The 25,960-nt window shown below is 54.9% G+C and overlaps 1 protein-coding gene across 1 annotated transcript; it reads right to left on the bottom strand.

Annotated features, from left to right (window-relative positions):
• VWCE (von Willebrand factor C and EGF domains) lies at window positions 1–25,960 on the bottom strand. Its single transcript, XM_058662410.1, has 20 exons — window positions 25,362–25,960; window positions 23,271–23,365; window positions 23,074–23,163; window positions 22,617–22,745; window positions 19,553–19,669; window positions 17,688–17,804; window positions 16,475–16,603; window positions 14,817–15,256; window positions 14,641–14,734; window positions 13,661–13,743; window positions 11,017–11,104; window positions 9,577–9,662; window positions 8,626–8,743; window positions 8,276–8,361; window positions 6,302–6,398; window positions 5,437–5,519; window positions 2,969–3,059; window positions 2,805–2,887; window positions 2,403–2,493; window positions 1–924 (listed from the first exon to the last, which is right to left on the bottom strand). The coding sequence occupies exons 1-20, from the start codon at window positions 25,469–25,471 to the stop codon at window positions 305–307; spliced, it is 2,847 nt and encodes a 948-aa protein (XP_058518393.1). The 5' UTR covers window positions 25,472–25,960; the 3' UTR covers window positions 1–304.

Here is a 25,960-nt window from a genome sequence, read left to right as displayed (position 1 = left end):
GAAAGTGACACCACCTTTAATCGGGAACTTTCAGGAGACACTGGGTGGCAAAGTCCCAGGGGAGCCCCAGCCCCCAGCGCACACCTCCTCCTCTGCGGCCCTGGAGTCCACATTTGTTGAGTTGCACAGCTGGGCAAACGTCCCCAGGGGAGACTTCTGTCCAGCCGTCTGGCCACAGCCGTGTTGCTTCCAGGGGTGAGCACCTGCCAAGGTCCCCCCAAGGCCCCCAGAGTCGGCGCCGGGGCGCTCCCTGGGCCGCGAGCACGGGGCCCTCCGTCCCGGCTCTCCCGGGCACAGGCCCTGCTCACAAGATGGCGTCCTCGGCCCTCGGAGTCTTCTCTGGGGGCGACAGGGCACGAGGGCGGGCGGAGGCCGGAGGAGCTGCTGCGAGTCTGGAGGTGGCGGGAGAGAGTCTGCGAGGCCGGACCTGGCGCGTGGAGGCCTCCGAGGGGCCCAGCGTGGAAAGGGCTGCGACTTGGGTCGGGAGCGTGGTGGGCCACCTGGACACTGTCCGGCTCCCAGAGGAGGCTGCGGGGCCCTCTGCAGGAGTGCCAGGAGGTGGCCACGGGGCCCCCGGAGGGGCCGGAGGTGGCGTGGAGGCGCCTGGAGGCACCGAAGGCCTTGGGGAGAGCGGAAGGGGCCGGGAGCGCCCGGGCTCGGGTCCCAGAGCTGCTGAGGTGGACGCCGGAGCTCCTGAGGGGCGGCCAGGTGAGGTGTGCGCTGTGGACGAGTTTGTGCCCAGGAGGCGCTGCAGGAGAGGGAGCGTGGATCGGGCCGGCAGGGCCGGGGGCGGACCCGGGCTGGAGCTGCAGTTGACCGGGGCAGTGGCGTCTCCCCGGGGACTCCTAGCGGCTTTACCCAAATCCATGGCTCCGTCTCTGTGAGGGACTGGGCCCTGTCGTTCCTCCGCAGCAAGCAGGACCTCTAGAGAGGGAAAGAGACGCACAGCGGTGCCCCCTGGTGGCCGACGCGGCCCTACACAAGCTGCTGGGAACAGGCTGCTAAGCGCTGACCTAAGGGCGGCGGCCAGTACCAGGCGAGCAGCTGTTCCCACCCCCGGGGAAAGACCCAAAAGGATCCCTGGAGGGGACAGTTCAGCCAGGTGGCTCTGACAGGAATTCACAGGGTGACCTTGTGCAAGACACTCCCCTGATCTGTTTTCCCAGCTATAAAATAGGCAGAATCCTGACTAAGGATTTTGTGTAGGTTTAACAGTGATGACAGAGGTACTCTGCTGGTGCAGGATACTGGGAGTGGTGAGGCTGTGAGATGTGGGAACAGAGGGGCTGGGAACTTCCCTGGTCCACTTTGTTATGCACTTGACACTGCTCTAAAAAAAAATAATAAAGCCTGGTAAAAATGTGTCGAATCTCAGCCAGGAGTGTGATGCATCCTCAGGGCTCGGTGTACAGAGAACAAACAAGCAAGAGATTGCATGGAGAGCAGTGATGACACTGGAGGGGTGAGCAGAAGGCGGAGGCCACCAGGCCACCAGGCACACCCAAAACCCAGAACGATTCTATTTATAAACCCAGCGAAGGGCCTGTGTTGTTATGCAGTGACTAATGCTTTTGCTTATGAGGCTGGCCTCCCATGTGAGCTGGTTGGAACCCAAGATGTTCCCACAATGGGCTTGCAACAGCAGCGGAACATGGCCCATGTACTTTTCCCCTTATTCTTCGAGATGATGTTCTTGGCTCCTGGTTTCAGGATAAGCTATTGAGGGCACACAGGAAGTGAATCAGAGCATAGACGAGCTGTAGCTCTCAAATAAACATAAAATGAAGCACAAAAATTGTTCAAATCCTACATCTTAAAGAAGCCGAAGAAGAAGAAGAGGTTCTGGAAGGTGATAATGAAGAAGAGAAACAGTGAAGAAGCAAAGAAGGGCCTGGCACAGTAGCCTAGTGGCTAAAGTTCTAGCCTTGCATGTGCCAGGATCCCATATGGGTACCAGTTTGTATCCCAGCTACTCCACTTCCCATCCAGCTCCCTGCCTGTGGTCTGGGAAAGCAGTTGAGGATGGCCCAAAGCCTTGGGACCTTGCACCTGCATGGGAGACCAAGAAGCTCCTGGCTCCTGGCTCCTGGCTCCTGGCTCCTGGCTCCTGGCCCCTGGCTTTGGATCGGCTCAGCTGTAGCTGTTGCAGCCACTTGGGGAGTGAACCAGCAGATGGAAGATCCTTCTCTCTGTAAATCTGACTTTCCAATAAAAATGAATAAATCTTTTTTAAAAGGTGTGAGGAGAAGAAGCGGCAGCAAGACAAGCCCCACCATGCCACCTGGAGTGAGCCACATACCCTCTCTGAGCCTGGGTCTCTCACCTCCACACCTCACAGGCTCTATTTGTGAGAAGCAGAAGGCAGCAGGAGATGACGGAGTCCAGAACACAGGAGCACTCACCTGGGCAAGAGGAACAGCAGTCCCCGGACAGTAGGGTGGGGTCCGCACAGGCCCACTGGCAGGGGATCCTCTCACAGCTCACCTCACCGAGCTGGGGAGATAGAGGGACAGTGTGAGGCAGCTCAGCCTACCTGGGGGAAGTGGTGACTGCCCAGGCTTCCTGCACCAGCACCAGGACAGAGCCTGCAGTGTCTGGACCCTCACCAAGACAATAGGTGAGCCGATCCCAGTGGGACCACCTTACAGCAGTCTCAAGCTGCACCTTCACCCAGAGAGACAGTCAAAACCAAAGGCCTCAAGGCAGTTGATTAGGAAGGATGGCCTGTACTGATGAGGGGGTCAGGTAGTTAGCAGAAAGCAGCCCCTTGCCCAGGTAGCCCCGGATTCTCAGGCCGAGCTCACCTGGCACGTGCACCGGGTACAGGGCTCGTCATCCAAGGTGAACACCTGGCCATTCCCCACCTTCCTGCCCTCGTAGTTGCAGTCTGCAGAGGCACACGACACAGGGCCCATGAGAGCCAAGGCCGACCTGGGAGCCTTACACAGGGGCAGCTGGTCGCACTCACCCCAACACACTGGGCAGCACTCCCCATCAGGGTGGAAAGGGTAGGTACAGGTGATGGGGCAGTCCATGGGTGAACAGGCCACTGAGCCCAGCTGCAGGACACAAAATGCATTAGGCCCTTGCTCAGAACAGCTGACACACACTCAGGGAGGCCCAGGCCCTGGGTGCCCATCAGAATAGCTTATGTCACCAGCATACAGGGTGGAGGGCATTACTCAGTGACAGCTACCTTCCCACAGGCACAAACACCCCACAGCAGCAGGGGCCTGGCCTTGTTTGTGAGGTTCCCTCCCTCCCACCCTCCCCGCCATCTCCCCATCAGCAAGTGTCTGGGACAGATACATGAACTGCTCTGGAAGGTGAGCACTGAACACCCGAGAGAAGAGCCTGGGAGCCAAGCTCCCCAAAGCATGTGGCTGTGAACAAACAGGGGCATCGTGCAGTGGGCCCCCTCGAGGCTACCTGCCTGTGCGCCCTGGGCTCCTCTGCAGGCCTCGTCCCTGTCCATGCACAACACAGCTATGGCTGAGCCCCCAGAGGCACACAGTGTCTGCATAACCAATTTCAGCTCAGCAGGAAAGAAGTATCTAGTTTCATTTTGCAATCTTAAAATACACTATTGTCTAACACACTATTTCACACTAACAGGCAGTCTGGTTTATGGGTCAGAAATATATATAGGGACTTTGAAAGTTCATGAAAAATGGAATTTAAAAAAATGGGTGCAAAAAAATTGGAAGTGTATGCAGTTTTTATATAATATTCAGCTTTTCCAAAATTGTGAAGACCCCACTTTTGCATGAATTTCAAAACTGTTGCACAAAATAAACTTAATTCCATTTTCTATGATTTTTAAAAAATTTTAATTTATGTTTATGTGAAATGCAGAGAGACAAACAAAAGATCTTCCATCTACTAGTTCACTCCCCAGTTGAATGCACCAGCCAGGGCTGGGCTACATCAAACACGGGAGCCCAGTAACCAATCCATGCTCCCCTGACCCCCTGCCATGTAGGTGGCAGGTCTGCAAGCACTTGAGCCATTATCTGCTGCCTCCCGGGGCATGCATTAGCAGGGAGCTGGAGTGATCTCCGGAGAGGGTCCTTAAGCCTCACACTGCAGTATGGGATGTAGGCATCCCAAGTGGTGTCTTAGTCACTGCATCAAAAACCTGGCTCACCTTTTAGGAGCTTTTTTGAAATGTTCTTGTACATGCTCTTATCACAATGCTAAGATTCAGCTCTTGGCAGTTTGACTACCTGGTTGTAGAGTCCTGAACCTATGACTGTGTCTCCCTGTGCCTGCGTTTTGTCATCTAGCAGAACACAGAGGTAACAGTACCCACCTCACAGAATTCTGGGATGGATAACTAAAGCCATGCATACCAAGGGCTTAACACGAGAGCTGGCACACAGCAAGAGCATGACAATGGGAGAGTCTCCAATAGAGTCTGGAAGGAAACCCTGGATTTGCATGTCCCACCTCCACTCAACAAGAATCCCTGGGCCCCATGTTGCCCTGTGAGGAACCAACCCCCACGCCTCTCCCTGGTAAGCCAGAAGCACAGAACTTTGGTGGCCCAGTTAGAAACAATCTCTAGAGGCTATTGCAATGGCATAGCCAGCTAATCCTCTGCCTGTGGCTCTGGCATCCCATATGGGCACTGGTTCATGTCCTGTCTGTTCCACTTCAGCTCCAGCTCCTGGCTAATGGCCTGGGAAAGCAACAAGAGATGGCTCAAGGTATTGGGCTCCTGTCACCATGTGGGAGACCCAGAAGAAGTTTCTGGCACCTTGGCACAGTAACCTGTTGGTTAAAGACCTTAACTTGAATGCACCAGGATCCCATATGGGTGCCGGTTCTAATCCTGGCAGCCCCGCTTCCCATCCAGCTTCCTGCTTGTGGCCTGGGAAAGCAGTCGAGGATGGCCCAAAGCCTGGGGACCCTGCACCCACGTGGGAGACTCAGAAGACCTCCCAGCTCCCGGCTTCAGATTGGCTTAGCTCTGGCCATTACAGCCACTTAGAGAGTGAATCAGCAGAGGAAAGATCTTTTTGTCTGTCTTTCCTCCTCTCTGTCTACCTGACTTTCCAATAAAATAAATAAAATAAATATTAAAAAAAAAAAAAAAAAAACAGAAGCCCCCAGCTTCAGACTAACCCAGCCCTGGCAGTTACAGCCATTTAGGGATTGAACTAACAGACAGACATAACATCTCTCTCTCTGGTTCTCCGTCTCTTTGTGCCTTTCAAGTAAAACAAATAAATCTCTCTTCTTAAAATGTACTTTTTTGAAAGAAAAAAAAAAAAAAAATTCTCTGGCCCTGACTCTAGAGTCCTGCTGGGCAGATGGGAGGCTTTCACCATGAGCCAGCAGTGGCCCTTTACTGGGAGGCCTCTGGCTTTTGTCTCAGAAGTCCAGGATCTGGGGTCTTTGTGGACACAGGGGCCAGGTCTGGGTGTTGCATACCAGGCAGATGCAGCTGAGACAGGGGTCCAGCACTGATGGGAAGGTCTCATTGTTGTAGAAGATTCTTCCTGTGTAGGTGCAGCCTGCCAGAAAGAGTCTGTGGTGAGCACCTGGCAGAGGGAGAGCCCGTGACCCAGCCTTCAGCCTGGACAGAAGTTGGAGGCTTCTCTGGGTAACCAGGGTCAGCCCTGCGCCTCCCCCGAGACTGTCACCTGAGGAAGTGGCCAAGTGACAGTGCTGTGACCTGCCGGCTGACTGGTTTCGCACTGGGTTCAGCCAAGCAACCCGTGTCAAGGCCTGCAGGGTCCTTGCCACACAAAGAAGTCTCCTGCCCCTCAGCCCTCACCAGGCAGGATCCAGTACAGGGACTGGCAGGTGCCAAGTGCCAGGAGCCAGAAACACAAGGCGTTTGCTCCTCCCCACTCGGACAGCCTCCAAATCGACCCACCCAGAGTGTGGCCCACACAGCCCCCTCTCTGGTTCCTGATGCTGTGAGAGATCTAACTTGAATGAAGCCAGGTTACTGGTATCTACCACATACCAGGAAGTGTGAAAACAGGCAATGGAACAGACTTTGTAAGAACCAAATACAGACCATGAGCATCTATAAATGTCACAGAAAGACCCAAGAAAACCACTAGGCTCCTCCTGCTGCTTCACAGGTATCTGTTTCCCACATTGCAACACTTAGGCCACCACTGCCCGTGCATTGCCTTGCCTTGGGTAAACCTTACCTCTCTGAACCTCAGTTTCCCCATCTATAAAATGGGGTCATGGTAAATTCGTGCTTACACAGAGCAGCCTGGATGCTCAGACCCCACCCCAGGAATCCTGTCTAGGAATCAGGGGCCAGGCCCAGGATTACCTGCTGAACAGTCTGGACAGCACTGTCCGGGGATCCGGATTGGGTGAGGACAGGAGTCCACACAGTCTGTCCTCTTGCACTTCACCGACCCGTCTGCCTGTAGGAAGAGGAACTTCACAAGCTCCCACCTGAGGCACCAGTCCCCACAGGAGAGCCCCAGGCAGGTCCTTCCCCAAAGATCAGTAGCTACTTATGCCCCTTCTAGAAAGGTCTGCTGTGTAAGGGGAAGAAAGGAAGGGGCTGAGGCTTGGTCCCCTCAGCTTCCTGTTCCTCTGTGTAGCAGCCAAAGCCCGCATCATCCAAATCCTTCTCTCAATTTTTCCCTAGAAACCCTGGCTCAACCTATACCCGAGAAGCACAATAAAATCCAGCAGAAATATCTATTTCAGAAGACCAAAGTGCAATGCAAGGTTCCTTTAAAAAAATAATAATCGGGCCCGGCGGCATGGCCTAGCGGCTAAAGTCCTCGCCTTGAATGCCCCGGGATCCCATATGGGCGCCGGTTCTAATCCCGGGGCAGCTCCACTTCCCATCCAGCTCCCTGCTTGTGGCCTGGGAAAGCAGTCGAGGACGGCCCAATGCATTGGGACCCTGCACCCGTGTGGGAGACCCGGAAGAGGTTCCAGGTTCCCGGCTTCAGATCGGCGTGCACCGGCAGTTGCAGCTCACTTGGGGAGTGAATCATTAGACGGAAGATCTTCCTCTCTGTCTCTCCTGCTCTCTGTATATCTGACTTTGTAATAAAATAAATTTAGGGCCCGGCGGCGTGGCCTAGCAGCTAAAGTCCTCGCCTTGAATGCCCCGGGATCCTATATGGGCGCCGGTTCTAATCCTGGCAGCTCCACTTCCCACCCAGCTCCCCGCCTGTGGCCTGGGAAAGCAGTCGAGGATGGCCCAATGCATTGGGACCATGCACCCGCGTGGGAGACCTGGAGGAGGTTCCAGGTTCCCGGCTTCGGATCGGCGCAGCACCAGCCGTTGCGGCTCACTTAGGGAGTGAATCATCGGATGGAAGATCTTCCTCTCTGTCTCTCCTCCTCTGTGTATATCCGGCTATCCAATAAAAATGAATAAATCTTTAAAAAATAAAATAAAATAAAATAAATTTTTTAAAATCTTTTAAAAAATAAAATAATAATCATCATCATCATCATCATTATCATCTGAATGTTTCTGACTCTTGTGGATGATTTCCTTGTAATTCAGATCAGTGCCTGAACTGAACTACAAAGGAGAAGCCAGTACCAGAAGGGCCAGGCCTGCTAAGTCCCACTCCAAAGAAAAGCCCTCAAGCTCGTGAGAGCCTGAGGCTTTTTAACAATCAGAACAACAAAAGCACCCAAAGGCACTCCCTCTCACACTCTTCCACACAGGAATCCCTGGGGGCTTAAATGGTAGGTCTGAGTCCAGACCACAGGCTGGGCCTCAGCAGGTGTCTAACGGGCTCACAGGTGACATAGGCCACACCAGTGACCTATGGCCCTTATTTTAGAAAACAATACTCTTAGAGACTCAAAGCTCTCTTGAGACAGGCAGGAAGGCCAGCACATGCATAAACAACTAGCTAAAACAAGCCTGTCTCCTTGTGAGCGATTATACCAGCATTCTGTACGCACCTTGCATTCAGGAGACAAATGTTAGTTCACAGAAATAGCCTCAACAGCTGAGGCTGAGGGTACCAACCCCCTCAGCTGTCCAGGCCCCATGACACTCTCCTGCAAGGATTCCTAATGCTAACTCCTTAGGCCAGCAGCTCCTGGCACAACCACACACAGTTCTGAAGTCAAGGCTGCTGGGTTTGGCTACCCTGAGCCACCTGCCAAGGACAGGTTAAACTCAAGCTCCACCCTTTCTGTAGAGGTGAGTGGGCAGGGGAGACTGAAGTTTGTGTGGGATGGTCCAGGGGCTGGGACAGGCATCATCACTGAGAGCAGGCAGCCGGGTAAAGCAGCTGAAGGTGAGGTTGTCATTCACCTGGCAGATGCATAACTCACAGGGGTCACCAGGCGACCAGATCTGTCCAATCGGAAACTCAATCCCGTTGTCATCAAGAGAGCAGCCTGGCCAGGGGACAGTGAGGAGGGAAAGGTGGTGGGCAGAAGTGCTTGCCAGACGTGCAATGCCACCCTACCACGGATGTGCCTGCACACCCACAGACATACCATTCACACACAAACTTACACATCTTCCTAAAGGCACACTCGCCCAAACATTCACACACAGGTACAGCACACACCCAACTACACACCTGCTCACACAGAACCAAACCCATACAGGTGCACATGCTGAACATACACAAATACATACTAACACACAGGGCTCACCTGTGATGGGCCTGGGCTCCCGACAGGTAAAACAGCACTGCCCAGGGCCCAGCCACCATTCTTCTCGGGGACAGGCAAGGTCTGGACAAGGCCTGAAGGAACATGCCACCTCCCCATTCTGGAAGAGAGCCAGAGGCCAGGCCAGTGAAGGCAACGCCCACTCTGGGGCCACATGAGGGCTGAAGCAGAGGCTGTTGTGCCCCACCATCCACTCCATCCGGCCTCAAATAAAAGTGGCATGTCTCCAGGCAGCAGGTGCAAGAGACCGTCTTAGGTCAGGTGTTGGGTCTGTGCCCTCCCATGCTGCCTCCCTAGGCCTCCACCATCTCAGATCCCTGCTCCTGCAATGGCTCCCGTCCAGGCTCCCAGCTGCTGCCCTCCACTCCACTCTAGGGCTCTGTAGCCAGAGAACTTTCTCAAGCCCCAATCCCAGCACATGGCACCACCACATAAAACCCTTCAACCTGCTCTGATCCAGAGCCCTGAGCCCAACCAGCACAGCCACCACAGCTGAGCAGAGGAAGAAGCTTAGTCCAACATACACAGGTCCCCTTCCCATAAGTCCTGCACTTGCTGGTGGCAGTCACCCTTCAAACACTGACAGCTGCTGAAGCAGAAGAGCCCAGCTCCGCACCCAGTCCATTCTCTGGGGCTCCCCGGCACTTCCTCCCTGCCCTGTCCTGCTTGCTCACTGCCACTCTTCACCTGATCCATCCCACTTCATCCCTCTGCTCTGCACTTAGCATCCCACCCTCCAAAAAGACACGCGGGGCCCTGGTGACCTGGGGCAGATGGGCCTGAGCCTGGGCCTGTCGCATGTTTGGCTGTGCCCTAGAGCAGGTGCTCTGTCGACAGCAGGGTTGAAGCACAGACATCAAGGAAGACCTGCGTGCTGCCCCCTTCCCTATCACCCGCCAAGCCAAGAGGTGCCAGGAGCTCCAGTTACCCTACCTGGCAGACACAGGTGGTGCACTCATCAGCACCCCCGCTGAACACGGCTCCATCTGCATACCACTGGCCGTGGAAGTAGCATCTCCCTACAGAAGAGAGAGGAACAAGTGGCTCCAGGTCTTGGAACTGAGGCAACTGAAGAAAAAAGGGGACAGGGCAAGGTAGGGACTCTGGGGAGTCACATACACCCATAGCCCTGCCCAGCACCTTACACACCCAGGAACCCAAAGTACCCCTCACTCTCAAAAGCCCAGATGTAAAACAAGTTGAGGACTAAACATTGATAAAGAAGGAGTCGCGTGCAAAAATAATGTCTTCTAAAAAGGCAAAGGAAGCCCTAAATATCCAGAGAAAAAGAGGCCCCGGGGTGAGTGTTGTGGCATCACAGGTTAAGCCAACCACTTGGGATACCTACATTCCCTATCAGAGTACCAGGTCCGAGCCCCAGATGCTCCACTTATAATCCAGTTCCATGCTAATGAGCTTGGGAAAGCATCAGAAGATAGCACAAGTAATTGGGCCCCTGCCACCCAGTGGGAAACCCAAGTGGCGTTCCAGACTCCTGGTATTGGCCCAGACCAGCCCTAGCCACTGCATTCATTGGGAGAATGAGCCAGAAGATGGAAGATCTCCATCTCTCCCTGCCTCTCCCTCTCTGAAACTCTACCTTTCAAACATACAAACACATCTTAGGGGTCAGGGGAGGACACTGCCTCAAACACTCAGGATATAGATCTGGGTATCATGGTCCCTGCCAGAGTCTTAAGGATTCACGGAGAGCCTCAGATCCAAGGAACCTCCCCTAAGACACAACTCAGGTCCACTCAGCTTTGCTCAGGCTGTCCAAGGTTCAAATCCCAGCTCCATCTCCACAAGTCATTGGAGAAAGATGCAGAGTAAGATGACTAACTGTCTCTTTGTGTGTATTGGGGAAGATCCTTGCTAAGCCTCAGTTTCCACATCTATAAAATGGTGTAGCACGTAGTTTTACACTCTTACACGGCAACACAAGGAGGCTTCAACAGGAGCTGGCCAGCGCCCCCACAGAGCAAGGATCTCTGAACAGGCAGGAAACACCCATGATGATGTTAAGGTCACCTCAGGAAGAGAATAGTGTTCTCAACGAAGACCAGCTCCCCCATGGGCAAGGCAAGACCCTAACCACTTCTAGAGAAAAGCAATGCCAAGGGCAGACACAGACCCCTTCCTGCCTGCCTGAAGGCACTGCCTGGGCAGGGGCAGGCAAAGCCAGGTGGGGCTGGGAGCAGGGTCTAGCATGCACACCACTGTGCAGCAAGTGCTAAGCACAGCCACCTGGACCCAGGTTTCTGAGGCCTTCACTGTGCCCTTGTTCTCCCCCACTTCACCCTGCCCTAGTACATCCCCGGAAGACACATTCCCCCCTGTACACCAACTCAGTGTGGCAAGAATGTCACTCACCTGGGACACACGCACAGCAGTCTGACTGTGGGGAGGCCTGGCAGGGGCCGGGAGGACACTCAGGAGAGATGCAGGTCACGTTTCCAGCCTAAGGAGAGGGTGAGGGATGGCAGAAGCATAGGGGTGGGACAGGGAACACCTAGCAGCTCACTCCCTAAAGGGCACCTCACCTTTCCAGCACCGCAACTACCTGGCAAAAACATGTGGGCCCTTCCTGCGCCACTGCAGCCCCAGCTGCTGGATCTCCACAGGGTTTCAACGGGTCTCCCCCCAAAGGCTTGGACCCCATGGTAGTGGTACTGGAGCTAGTGGAGTCTTTAAGAAGTCCTTGGGTCACTGGGGTGCTGCTCTGGAGAGTGCTGGGGGGGAGACCCCAGTCTCTCTGACTTCCTGTCATGAGCTCTTGTTCCCACAGGGTCCCACTGCCGTCAGCCACAAGGTGATGTAACAGAGAGGACCCTCACTAGAGCCCATGCCAAACTGTTTCAGCTTTTGATCTCCAAAACTGTAAGGTTATGTGCACCTCTTTTCTTTGTAAAGTTAATATGCTTTGGGTAAGTGGTTATAATAACAAAGTACACAATTTTATTTACTTACTTTCATTTTATTTGAAAGATCTTCCCTCCTCTGGTTCACCCCCCCAAATGCCCACAGCAGCCAGGGTTGAGCCAGGCTAAAGCCAGAAGCCCAGGATTCCATGCAGCTTCCTCACATGGGCGGCAGGAACCATCATCTGCTGCCTTCCAGGATACACATTAGCAGGAAGTTGGAGTGAAAGCAGAGGAACCAGGACTCAAACCAGGCATTCAAATATGGGATTCAGATATCCCAGGCAGAGACCCGACCACCAGGCCAAACGCCCACCCTGGTGGTATAGAACACCTGCTTTCCAACACACACTGTTTAGGAAAAGGCAAGTGTGGATCCAGAGCACACTACCTTACTTATGCATAGATGATCAGCACACAAAAGCTCTGGAAAGAAGCTGAGATGCTAAGAACCAGAGCTACCCTTGCAGGGAAGGGCACACTTCCGCATCTTCATTTGCATCTGAGTTTTGAACCAAGTGGTTCTTGCTGACTACTCAAAGGATTAAATGTAGGGGTGGGCATTTGCTGCAACAGTTGTGACACCACTTGAGGTGCCCACATCCCATAATAGACTGCTTGCATTTGAGTAGTGGCTCTGTGCCAGACTCCAGTTTCCTGCTAATGCACACCCTGGCAGTCAGCAGGAGATGGGTCAAGTACTTGGGTCAAGTACCTGTAGGAGACATAGTTGGAGTTCCTGGATCCTAGCTTCAACCTTGGCCTGCTCCAGCTGCTGTAAACACTTAGGGAGTGAACTAGTGGATGGAATATATATCTTCCTGATAAAAATACATTTTAGGGGCCTGTGCCGCACGATAGCATAGTGGTTAAAGTCCTCACCTTGCATGCACCAGGATCCCATATGAGCGCTGGTTCTAATCCCGGTGGCCCCGCTTCCCATCCAGCTCCCTGCTTGTGGCCTAGCAAAGCAGTCAAGGATGGCCCAAAGCCTTGGGACCCTGCACCCACATGGGAGACCCAGAAGAGCTCCTGGCTTCAGATTGGCTCAGCTTCAGCCGCTGCAGCCATTTGGGGAGTAAACCATTGAATGGAAGATCTTCCTCTCTGTCTCTCCTCCTCTCTGTAAATCTGATTTTCCAATAAAAATATTAAAAAATCTTTTTAAAAATACATTTTAGGGGCTTGCACTGTGGCATAGCAAGTGAAGCTGCCATCTGCAGTGCCGGCACCCCATACAGGCACCAGTTCGTGTTCCAGCTGCCCTACTTCAATTCAAGCTCATTGCTAATGACCTGGAAAAGATCCCTATTACTCATGTAGCAGACCTGGAAGAAGCTACAGACTGGTGGCTTCAGCCTGACCCAGGCCCAGCCATTATAGCCATCTGGAGAGTAAACTAGAATAGAAGTAAACCAGTGAATAGAAGATCTCTCTCTCCCTCTCTCTCTCTCTCTCTCTCTCTCTCGCCCTCTCTCTCTCTCTTTCTCACCCTCTCTCTCTCTCTCTCTATCTCTCTCAGGAGTAAACTAGAGAATTAGAAGATGGAAAATCTCCTCTCTCCCTCTCTTTTTCTTTCTGGGGAGTAAATCAATGAATGGAAGATCTGTGTGTGAGTAACTCAAATTTTAAAAAATAAAATTTATAAATAAAAAAAGGAAAGAAAATAGATAAAAAGCACCAGCCATGCACCAGGCAACAGTGGGTGCTCGATCTCACATGTATACAACAGCAACTGCTACACAGCGGGTGCTGGGCAGCATCCTTCGAGGAGGGGATTTGGGGATGAGTCATCTCCAGCCCACGTGGGGATACCTGAATCATGCTGACAACTCCCCTTGAAAACCCAGATACAATTTGTTTGCCTATTGGGCAACAAACTCCCTGACTACCCCAGCTCACAGGTCTGTCCACACTCCCCCCGTCCCTGTCCGCCCACCTATTAAATTCTGCAGGCTCCTAGCAAAAGCCACAATCTAAAAATCTTTCCTTGCACTCAATAAGCTCGCCTCCAACACCCAAGCTTGTCCCCTTCCTTCAAAACTCCCATAGGTTAAGAAAACAACCACAAGTTCAGGGAGCCTGAGAACACTCACCAGGCAGACACAGACAGTGCAGTTCTCGTTGGGAGGTGAGAAGACATCCCCTTCAGCACGGATGACACCATGGTGAAAGCAGCCTTGGACAGCAAGTGCAGGCATCAGAGGAAGAAGAAACGAGTGATCTCTACTTCTCCAGGTACCAGGGAGGCCTCTCTTTGCCCTGGATGTCCCAGCAGAGGTAGACCAAGTGCCCCAAACTGAATGAAGTGACCAGGAGACATCTGCAAGGGTCAGGCGTGGTGGCCCCAGAAGGGTCTCTCCAGGTGTGACAAACCCACAGCCATCCCATGGATAGCACAGCATTTTATTTCTGCCAGGCAAGAAATGTAGCCAGACAGCCCTGGGTGGGTGGCCTGGCCTGCCAGCTCAGTACACCGAGCGACTGTGGTCGCTCGGACACTTGACTTCTCTAGGACTCAGCTGTTTCCACCGAGGTCCTGGCAGGGAACTCAGAAGGGTCTGCAGCCCCAGATACAAAGTACCCCAGAATTTGCACACATGGCTCAACTCAGGAACATGGCCAAGAGCCTAATCACCATTAAAGAAAAATAGAAGGGGTGGACACTGGGTGAAGAGGCTGACACTGCTTGGGACACCCATATCCCATATCAAAGGACCTAGGTATGAGTCCTGGTTCCACTTCAGTTCCAGCTTCCTGAGACTGCACATCTGGGAGGCAGCCAGTGATGCTCAAGCAGTTGGATCTCTGCCACCCACATGGGAGACTCCAGTGGAGTTCCTGGTCCCTGCCTTTGGTCTTGCCCAGCTCTGGTTGTTATGGGCATTTGGGGAGTAAGTCACAAATGAGAAGATAATTCTCCGTCCACCTGTCTCCCCCTCTCTCTCCGTCTTCCTGCCTTTCAAATAAATAAATGTTTTCTTAAATGAGCATCTGGGTAAAGCTAAGGTGTCTGGTGGCTGAAGAAGAGCCTTTTGGCTACAGAGGACTGGGCAGGGAAGAGGCCAGCTCTCACCTGTGCACAGCGGGCAGCAGCCCCCATCTCTGGGAGGGATCGGGTGGGAACAAGCAGCTTCACATCTCACCTTGCTACAGGTTACCTCCCCATCCTAAAAGCACAGGCAAGAGTCTCAACAATGGCCAGGCCTCACTCCACAGGACAGGTCAGCCACAGGGACCGCTAACACTCACCTGGCACCTGCACTGGGAACATCTGGCCTCTGTCCAGTGGCTCCCTGATTCATACACAACTCCCAGGTGCCAGCAGGGAGGGCGCCCTGCTGCCAGGCTTGGGGCCTCAGGGCCCCTGGGGGAAGGCAGGGTCCCCACTGCCTCCCCCTGGAGGAAAGAGGGAGGTCTAAGGGATCCCAACAGGGAGGCACTTGGCACTGGGGTGGCAGTTGGGGTGAAAAACAGCCTTGGAGGGGCAGAAGAGGAGGACACAGGGGTGGAAGATGCTGCTGGGCGGGTTGTCTTGCCTGCAGCAGCAGGGTACCCTGGAGCCCCTGGAGGAGGGCTGTGTCCAGGGGGCAGGACAGGCCGGCCCGCCTCCGGAAGCAACAGGAGCATCTTGGCTGTGTGCTGGCGGGGCTGCACGATCGCAGACGGGGCCAGCATGGCTTTCGGGAAAGCTGAAAAGGAAGCACAAGGGTCCTCTGAGGCAGGCCACAGGGCCAAGAAGCAGCTCCTCTCTCATCACTGCTCCCAGCACCGCTCTGGGCGCTCCTGCATCTGAACAACAGGGAGGTGGCCAGCTCTGACAGGATGGGGAAGGGACCAGCTGTGACAGGAGGGGGAGATGACCAGCTGTGACAGGATCGAGAGGTGGCCAGTTGTGACAAGAAGGGGAGATGACCAGCTGTGACAAGAATGGGAGGTGACCAGCTGTGATGAGAAGAGGAGGTGGCCAGCTGTGACAGGATCAGGAGGTGGCCAGTTGTGACAAGAAGGGGAGATGACCAGCTGTGACAGAAAGGAGAGGTGACCAGCTGTGACAGGAGGGGGAGATGACCAGCTGTAACGGGAAGGGGAGATGACCAGCTGTGACACTCAGAGGAGCAAGAGGGGAAGACAGGAGAAGATGGCTGCTGCCCCCAGCCTGGCCTTTCTCCCCAGCCACACAAGCTCCACACACGTACGAGACCACAGTTCCCACGCTTCTTTGGAACACACAGACTTCATTGGATTCATCTGGGAATGGCCCAGGGCCGGGCCCCTGTTCCCCTGCCAGCTGTGGCTAGAGTTGAAAGACCAGCCCGGGGTCCTGTCAAAGCCCCATGGACTGCCACAGACACACATTACCTAAGGTTGTGAAAGACAAAATCAGAAAATCTAAGAAGGGAGAACAAGAGGCAGAGAGAGCAGGAGTGAGGGATGAGGAAACGAGAGAAACTCAGAGCCCAGAGAAGACGTGAGCAGTCACGGCTGGGGCAAGGAGGGCACACAGGACCCGGTGCACAGGTGGAAAGGCGTCCACGATGGTGAGCAGGAACTCATTGGAAAGAGCTCCCGGATCCTGAGGGGGCAGCCACAGGGGCTCAGACAGTTCTCAGGGAGCACTGGGGAGGGTGAAATCCAACAGCCCAGGCTACAGATAAAGGGGACTCTTACGTACAGGCTTCTCTGTTGCCCATTTGCAGGAAACCACAGGGCTAGCAAAAGGGGGAGAACAGCTAGAGAAGGGGAAGGAGAGAGGGAGGAAAACAGTAGGCTATAGGCGAGAAGAAAGGGGAACAGGCCAGGGAGGAGGTCAAAGACCACATGACGAAGGAAGCCAGCCAGGTGTGGAAGGGCAGGGTCTGGTGCCAGGGGTGGGGCCAGAGACCGCAAGGGTGGGGCTTGGCACTCACCTTCACAGGACACGCGGTCAGCGCGCAGCCTGAAGCCAGGGCGGCAGGTGCACATGAAGCTGCCCATGGTGTTGTGGCAGGAATGGTGACAAACTCGTCTCTCCAGCGGCTTTCGGCATTCGTTGATGTCTGTGGGAGAGCTTTGTCGGGGACAGCTGTCCTGTCTGGGCTACCTCCCAGCCCTTACCCAAAAGCCTGGGGATAGGGGTTGCCCTCCAAGTGTGTGGGAGCAGGGCTGAGGCCAGTACTAGTCTCTCAGAACACATCCGTCAGGTGTACAATGGATGTGTCCTGACAAGGGTGGCTGCCTGGGAGGAACTTTCCACCAAAACCTTCCAAACCTTCCGCCATCCTGTTTTCCTTTCCAAAAAAAGTTTCAGAACTTATTGTGTGGGGCCAGCCTTGAGATACAGGAGTGTGGTGTGGGGGAGGGGTGGGGCCACCTCGTGTGATGCCGGCATCCCATATCTGAGAGTAGGTCTGAGTCCTGGCTGCTCTACCTGTGACGCAGTTCTCTGCTAATGTGCAGCCTGGGGGGTGGACCGAGTGCATGGGTACCTGCCACCCACATGGGGGACCAGGATGGAGCTTCTGAAGCTTCAGCCCAGCCCAGCCCCAGCTGGTGGGAATATTCAGAGAGAGAACCAGCAAATGGAGGCACTCTCTCCTCTCTCTGTCTGGATGCTCTGCCTTTCAAAGAAATACACATCAAAAAATGGAAACATACATATCTAATTACTTGAGCTATTTAAGGTAGGCTTGAGAGCAAAAATCAGACTCCACTAGAACAAGGCCTTTTTCAGGCCCATGGGACCCCACCTTCAACCCATGAGCCAAACTCAAGCCAAACAGGCTAATCCCTTTCTGGAAATTTCTGCTAATGGGCAGAACAAACAGAGATCTCCTTCTAAACTAGAGGGCAGCAAGACATAACGTGCTTTATTTACCAAGGGGGCAGCCAAGAAAATGGATGAGCAGAGAGGACTCCCTGGGGTGTAGCTGGAAGCCGAGGGGTGGAAGAGAAACAAACAGGAAGAACATGGCTCATGGCCAGGGAAGGTCCACGATGAAGTCAACCCTGGGGACAGCCAGGCTGTGAGCCAATGTTCAAAGCCCCTCGGGCTGCAGAGCGCCAGGAGGCCCAGCCGTCGCCCGTCCAGGTCCCTGGGTCTACCCTGCCCATCGTCCTGGCCCAGCGTGGCTGCAGCCTTACCCACACACGAGTGCCGGTTGCCGTGCAGGTGGAAGCCAGGGCGGCAGGAGCACCTGTAGCTGCCAATGCTGTTTTTGCACCTCTGCTGGCAGGGTGTCCGCAAGCATTCGTCAGTGTCTGGAAGGGAAGTGAGCGAGGCTGGCGGAGTCTTGGATGCCCGGGACCTTCTCCCTCCCTGACGAGACAGCTTCTACCCGGCGGGGGCCCTTGGGGGGAGGGGCAGGCACCCTAACTCCTACCTCCAGTCCACCAGCTCTAAGAGGCTCCCTGGACTTACCTCAAAGTTGCACCTGCCTCTTCATTGCTAGTCACAGCCTCCTGCAGGTCTGCTCCTGTATCTGTGTCACACCCCATCCTAGCCTCCAGGGTGCCCTGAGCAAGCCACTGCCTACTTGAAACCTCTTTAGGGGCCTCATTCTAAATGAAGGCACACAGGCTCACAGAACCTTTCAACACAGTGCTGGGCCGCCTTTCCCTTCTCCCAGCCTGCCTCTCACCTTCACTCTGACTGCACCATGCCTGTTCAGGCCTCGCAAACACTCAGTTTCTCAGCAGTGCATGGATCAGCTCCCTTCTTGATCAACTGAAAATCCCTACTTACAGCTCAAATGTCAACTGGCACAGCACCTTGTCTGTCAGAGCTTCCCCATGCTATCATTGTTTTGACTCCAGAGTAAAGCATTTGGTCTAGTGGCTAAGCTGCCGATTAGTACACCCCCGTTTCATGTTGTGTCCTGGCTTTCCTCCTGGAGCCAGCTTCCTGCTAACGTACAGCCCAGGAGGCAGCAGGTAGCTCAAGTACTGAAGTCCCTGACATTCATGTGGGAGACCAGGATGAAGTTTCAGATTCCTGGCCCAACCCTGGCTAGTTCTAGATACTTGGAGAGATTCTCTTTCTCTCTTTCAAATACTAAAAATTAAATGGCACTTCAAAAAAGAAGAAGCAGCTGAACCAGTGCTGTGGCACAGCAGGTAAAGCCACCACCTATGATGCCAGTATCCCGTATCAGTGTCAGTTTGTGTCATAGCTATTCCACTTTCCCATCCAGCTGCCTGCTAATGGGCTGGGAAAAGCAGTACCAGATGGGCCGAGTGTTTGGCCCATGCCACACACACGGAAGATCTAGGTGAAGCTCCTGGCTCTTGGCTTCAGTCTAGCTAAGACCTGGCTGTCTCGGCCATCTGGGGAGTGAACCAGCAGAGAGAAGATCTCTCTTTCTCCCTCTCTCTCTCTTTCTCTCTCTCTCTCTCTGTGTCTCTCCTCTCTCTGTAACTGCCTTTCAAATAAATAAATCTTTGGAAAAAAAAAAGAAAAGAAAAACAAAACCAAGAAGCAGCAGTTGTTCTAAGAGACCTGCTATCCTGTTCATTCCAGAGCAAAGATCCCTTCTCTTCCCTGCGTTCCCACAGTCCTGGGTCCCAGTCCCCTTGCCCTCACTTTACTTCCCCCCTTCCACAAGATTGGGAGGTGTCCCCAGAGGCAGCCAGCCAGGGAACAGGTAGAACCATGGGATGTAGGGAGTGAGTGAGCCCACGAGGCTCTGCATGTGCCCCCAGCCCAGGTGCCTGCAGGCTGGCCCTCCCTCATCTAGGTGGGCTCCTGTGCAAGGTGAGCCCACCCCTCCTGCCCCATGCTCTCCCTAAGGCCTCTTCTCCACCTGCCCGGCCCATGCCCCTGACCCGGAGAGACCAGCATACTCTGAGCGGTACTTGGCCAGACAGGCTGGAATTCAAACTCTGACTCCATCGCTTCCTCACAGATGGCCTGGGGCAAGCCTCCATCTCCTCATCAGTAACATGGGAACCTCACATTTACAGGCTGCCTGGGGAGAACTTGCTGCTGGGACCCTTCCTCGTGCACTCACCTTGGCAGCTGTGGCGGTCGGCAGACAGCTGCATACCTGGCCCACACTCGCACACAAAGCCACCCTCGGTGTTCACGCAGTGGCCCTCGCAGGCAGAGCTCAAGCATTCATCAATGTCTGGGAAAACAGCAAACACCCCTGGGTGGCCCCTGAGCAGGGAGGATGGCCATGCCCAGCACTGGGGAGCCCTCACCTGCACCCCAGGAGGAAAAGAGCAGGCACTAGGGAAGTCATCCAGCTAGTCATCCAGAAAGAAGGGGCAGAGGGAACCAGGGACCCAGGTCTTGACCCACACAGGTCAAGTGACAAGAGAGGACAGCCTCGGGCCCGCACAGTAGCCTAGTGGCTAAAGTCCTTTTCTTGCATGTGCCAGAATCCGATACAGGCGCTGGTTCGTATCCCAGCTGCTCCACTTCCCTTTCAGCTCCCTGCCTGTGGTCTGGGAAAGCAGTCGAGGATGGCCCAAAGCCTTGGGACCCTGAACCCCCATGGGAGACTCTACAGGTTTCTGGTTTTGGATTGGTTCAGCTCTGGCCATTGTAGCCACCTACGGAAGTAAATCAGCGGATGAAAGATCTTTCTCTCTCTCTCCTCTCTGTGAATCTGACTTTCCCATAAAAACAAATAGATCTTTTAAAAAAAGAGACAGAAAGAGAGGACAACCCATCCTGCTCACAACCCTGCGGGGATGACAACGTTGACTAAACCATCAACAGGGCCATCCCTTAAGTGCTCCCTGAGCACTGATTCGAAAAGAGCCCCCTGAGGACACAGGGTGACACAAGGTCTTGCTGACTTGCTGATGTCCATCTGTATTCACCATCTGTCAGCAGAGGAGCCGGGGCGCAGCCCAGGAGGCCAGCATGTGGCAGGGTGACCCACACCCCAGCAGGCAGTGCCCAGCCAGCATCAGGGAGCCATGGGTGAGAGCACAGAGCCATAGGAGGACACCCGCTGCAGAACAGGACTCCTAGCTGGCAACAGGAGCAGGGCTGGAGAGGGTAGGTTGGACAAGACCAGGCTAGGGCCCCAAAGAAGCTCCCTGCCACCTCGGGCCACGGCAGGTGACCAAATTAAGCAACACTTTAGGAAGGTTGGCTTAAGGCTAGGTGAGGGGGCTGGGAGACCAAATCCCCAAAACCGTGCTGCACAGCATCCTTTCCTTGCTTCAGAAACAAGGCAGCTCCAGTCAAGTCATAAGGCCCTCTCTGCCCATGCCAGTCTGTACCTGGATCCCAGCCCCCATGCCCAGGGCCACCTCCAATCTCCTCACCTCCTACTCAACCTTAATCTGGCATCCTCTTGCTCCTCCCATGGACAGGCCCATCAAGACTTGCCCACTGCCTTTGAGAAGCCTGCTTTGACTAACCCTATCCCACCGGTGGTGGCTATGGCCAAGTGCCACCCTGCCCCATGGTTCTATAACACTGTTCTTGGTGTTTTCTTCCCAGTAGACCTCTACAATGGCTGGGGCCGGGACGGAGGGGTCATATGCAGAAAGCATTCACTGGGGAAAGGCGTGACCAGCAACCATCTCCTCTACAGGCTACTCCGGGGAGACCTTTACCCCACAGTTCTCCCGCAGGGCCAACAGGAAGCCAGACATGGCAGACAGCCTAATGAGGGATGGCAGGCAGCTGCGGCTTTCAAAGCTGTCACATGCAGAGCCGTTAAGATGCTGCTTAAGAGCCGTTAAGAGCAGGTTAAGATGCTGCTGGGGATGCCTGCTTTCCATCCTGGAGTGCCTGGCCTCTATATGTGATACAGCATCCTGGGAGGCATCGAGCAATGGCTCAGGTAGCTGGGAGCCTTTCCCCCACGTGGGAGATCTGGCCTCAGTTCAGCTCAGTCACACAGCCGTCACAGACATGTGAGGAGTCAGTCAGTGAGCCGGGGCTCCTTCTATGGCTGTCTCTGCCTCTCTGCCTTCCGGATAAAACACGAAATGAAAAATCACAGTACAGCGATATCGTCAGAAGTGGGAAAATAATAAACAAAAACCATAGAGAAGGCATGAGCCCAATTTTGCAACACACACACATATGAATGCCTACAATAATATACACAGGTGCACACATCAAAAAACCCACAAACACCCCCAGGAAACAGCGTAGAGAAAACATCTCCCTTCCCATCACAGTATCTCCAAGAGGGAACTTGCAAGAAGATGTTTATTTTCACTTTTTTTCTCACTTTCCAAGTGTTCTAAAAAGAATTACCTTTGTTGCTGCCTCTCAGAAGCAGAAAATCTTTTCAAAGGCTTTTGTGGCTCCAGGCAAACCAGCAGGAAGTGGGTCCTGAGGGCCACCTCTGGGGATACTAACAGATTTTGCCCATAGGAACTTTTTTTTTTAAAGATTTATTTATTTTTATTGGATAGCCGGATATACACAGAGGAGGAGAGACAGAGAGGAAGATCTTCCATCCAATGATTCATTCCTCAAGTGAGCCGCAACGGCTGGTGCTGCGCCGATCTGAAGCCAGGAACCTGGAACCTCCTCCAGGTCTCCCACGCGGGTGCAGCGTCCCAATGCATTGGGCCGTCCTCAACTGCTTTCCCAGGCCACAGGCGGGGAGCTGGATGGGAAGTGGAGCTGCCAGGATTAGAACCAGCGCCCATATGGGATCCCGGGGCTTTCAAGGCGAGGACTTTAGCCGCTAGGCCACACCACCGGGCCCTATAGGAACTTTTTAAAACCACAAATAAATAACACTTTCAGCGTTTCGCTCCCAAAGAGCCTTCCCAGGTTCCATATCTCTGAGCTCTGAACACCTTGCACTAGCCACTGTCGCCACAACACGGGTTCCTCCCTGTTCAGGTCCCTCCCCATATCCCGAAGCTCCCTCATGGCAAGGACTACCACATGGCCTTTGTTTGTGCAACCCCTCAGAGGTGATCGATTGATACTTGGGAAATAACAGAGGGAAGCGAGTCGGTTGCTTTGTTGGCACGCCTCCCTGCCCACTCTCATACATCACATCATGACTGCGGCTCCCTCCTGCAGAAAGAGGAGGAGACCTAAATTCCTGTCCTCCCCACCCCGACGGCTCCCAGGCCTCTCACCTGTACACCTGATGCCAACAGCTGTCTCTGTCATGAGGAAGCCCACGGGGCACACTCGGGCCACCTCCTGACAGCCACCATGGTTACAGATGAGGTCACAGCCATACTCCCCACAGGGTCTGTGGGCTTCTGAAACAGGAATAGCACAGTGAGCAGGTACCACACAATAGTGCACCCAGGCCTCACAATGGGGGACTCATCCTGACCCCTGTGGGACGGTGGCAGGGCAGGGGAAGGGGATGTCTCCAGAGGTAAACAGGTCTGAGTTGCAACCCAGCGCCACTTACTAGTGATCAATACCTCAGTTTCCTCACCTACAAAATGGGCAGGAAAATGCCTGCCTAATAGGGTTGCTGGAAGATGATGTGAGGGAATTCATCCCAAGTGTCTAGGACCTTGACCATAACTGCAGTGTTAATTTAGGTCTTCCCATCGGCTGCTGCACATCCCTGATTACCTGGGCAAGTGGCTCCTTGCTCTCCATCTTGGCAGGAGCAGACATTGGGAGCAATGCAGATGCCACTCCCACAGCCAAAGGAGCAGAGGGCTGAGAGGAGAGAGGCAGGTGAGGAGCTGGGGCCACAAACCCCATTTCCCCTCCGAGCAGGCAGTGCACCCTGCTGCAGGAGAAGGCTGGGTATCTGGGACACTTACGCAGGGTACAGTGCCCACCGCCCATGGAGGGCACCCAGCCCGGACAGCAGCCGCTCCCAAACCCCGACAGGCAGACGTGGGGGCCCAGTCGGCGTCTGCAAGAGAGGAGGGACTGGTGAACAGGAAAACCGCCCAGCTAGTCTGTAAGTCATCAATAAACAGCCACAGGTGCAACAGAACAGTTCCAGAGGAAAGAGATTCAGTGTCTCCTGGAGGCTGAACGAAGACCAAAGTGTGAGAGAACAGATACGGGCATCCTACAGGCAGCGCCACATCAAGAGCCTCAGAGCTCAAGGAGGGCCCCACAAGGGGTGAGGAGCCCCGAGGATGGCGGCCACGGGAGCCTGGTGCTCGTGGTCCTCTGTTGTGGGCTCAGCTCACTTCTCCCCTACCCCAGGGCTCAGCATCAGTCACCTTCTACCTCGCCTTGCTCCTCGTCATAGCATGGGTTTCCTGAGACATCCAATTACTGACTTGTTTGCTGTCTCGGGAGGACTTCCTGAGGAGAAGCATTTGCCCAACCCAACACCTCTGCAGGGCCTGGCACATGGCAGGTGCAGCAGGCAGCTGCTGCAGGACAGGTTGAGATGGAAAGTCAACAGCAAAAGGGCGCTGACAAGAGTGACATCTCTGGGTCTGGGGGTGATGCACTGGAGGAAAGAGAACAAAACCGTGCAAAAACAGAGTCCAGAACAGGCAGAAGCCAGGATGCACAGCAAAGAACCAGGTGAAACAACATATTCTTACACAGTGGGAGGGGCTAAGGAGCTCTGAGGAGGGTCAGGAAGCCCAGCAGCTGGCCTAGGTGAGACAGAGGTGATGGAGGAGGAAGGAAGAGATGTTGCAGGCCAGGAGAGCAGCACAGCCCTGGGTGCAGAAGGGCAGAGATGACAGCGGGAGCCAGTTCACAGGATGGGCCGGGTAGCAGTCTGGCCCAACAGCACAGGGACAAGAAAACCCTTCCCAGCCAGGTTCTCCCAGCATTTGGAGGCTGACAGGACCTCACGGGGGAAGCCATGCACTTTACAGAGCTCATACGGTGCTCCTTGTCACACCAGACACTGGCCACATGAGACAAGACAGATCCACTCTGTTCTCGGGAGGAATAATCTATGCCAAAAGCGACAGGGACTTCGAATAGCGACGCTCAGGGTATCAGGAAGGGAAGTCGGCAGAGAACTGTCCCTTGGGCCTCTCTGAATTAATCGCAAGAAACGGGGCCCTCCTGGGCCTCCCCCACCCCCTTGCTGGACATCAGATGGGGGGTGAGGGGAGGAAGGGAAAGGCAGGACCAACAGAGCTTACTGCGGATACCCGGAAAAGGGACAGGCAGTGCCACCACAGTTGCAATGGTTACATCACCGGCTCAGGTTGGCGGGGCCGAGAGCAGCCACAGCGACCCTGAAGAGCCCCAGCAACTGTGAGACAGGTGGTTGGAGGCTGTGAAACGCATGAAGCCGGGTGGTGAGCAGGAATTAGGGGTGGCTGAGGAACTTAAGCTGCAAGTTTGGCGGGGCGGCCCCTGCCGCGCACCCTCCAGAGGACATGGCCGGGGACCAGCCATTCCGCTGACACGCAGAGAGCATCAAGCACATAGGCTCGCTGCCGCAGTGGTCAGTGGGGGAAACACGTGGAGAGGACAGCAGCAGTCGGAGAGGAAGACCTAGGGGCGCACGCCCCAGCCCCCATCCGCACACGCCCAGGGGCGGAATTGAGGCGTGACCCAAAGGGACCCCAGCGGCTCCAAGGTCCACCATGTGCACAGAGCCAGGGCACAGGACTAGCCTCAACCCCCAAGCTATGGGGCACTTTGGGACTCGGAAGCCCGGGCTTCAGGAGACCAGGTGGCACGTCCCAAGCTCCTAGTCAGAGTCCTGTGCACCTAGACAATCTCTGGCTCACCCAGCGCCAGATCTCCCCCAGTCCGGCCCCGTCAGTCGCTGCCGGGGGCGCACAACCGACAGCAACCCAGAGGCACTAGTTGCCTTCTCTTTGTCGGAACCCCAAGAGCTGAACCCGACGCCTGATTGCCCGTGGCTCCTCAGCTCTTCCCGGGGGGGTGCGGGCCAGACAGAGGACCGGGGCGCTTACCTCTCGGTCGCGAAGTGACTCGGCGTCTTTCTCCCAGTGTAGCCTCTGGCCAGGGCCCCCAACAGCAGGAGCGCGACACAGGCGGCCCGGAGGAGCAGTCCGGCCCACATGACCGGTAGCTTTGGGTCCCCGGCTCGCCTAGGCTCCCGCGCCGCACGGGGGAGGGGGCTGCCGGCCCTCGCCCCTCCTCCTGGCGCCGCGGGGAGCGAACCAGAGATCCCCGAGCTGGCACGCGGAGCTGCGAGAGGGGCTGGGAACGCCGAGAGGAGGGGCCGGGGGCCGCGGCGAAACGCTGAAAGAGGGGTCTTCCGCACCTCGGAGCAAAACACACAAAAGGCTTTGCCACCCTAGTCTCCTGGAGGCGTGGAGCCCAGGGCAGGGGCAAAGATCATGGACCCCTGGGGCGGGGCTTCACCCTCGGCACACAACCCCTGCTCTGGCTTGAGAGTAGGTTTCCTGCCAAGGGCTGAAGGCGTCAGTCAGATCGAGGCTCGGAAGCAAAGAAGCTGCAGAAATATGGCTAGCCTCGCATCTGGGACCCCAGCGTTGCCACGAGGTGAGAAACGTGTAAACCTGAACCCAGGACCCTGGGTTGTTGC

The sequence above is a fragment of the Ochotona princeps genome, chromosome 4, assembly GCF_030435755.1.
Source record: "Ochotona princeps isolate mOchPri1 chromosome 4, mOchPri1.hap1, whole genome shotgun sequence".
NCBI lineage: Eukaryota > Metazoa > Chordata > Mammalia > Lagomorpha > Ochotonidae > Ochotona > Ochotona princeps.
The sequence above is the reverse complement of the archived record's forward strand: the minus strand, read 5'-3'. Positions and strand labels throughout refer to the sequence as shown.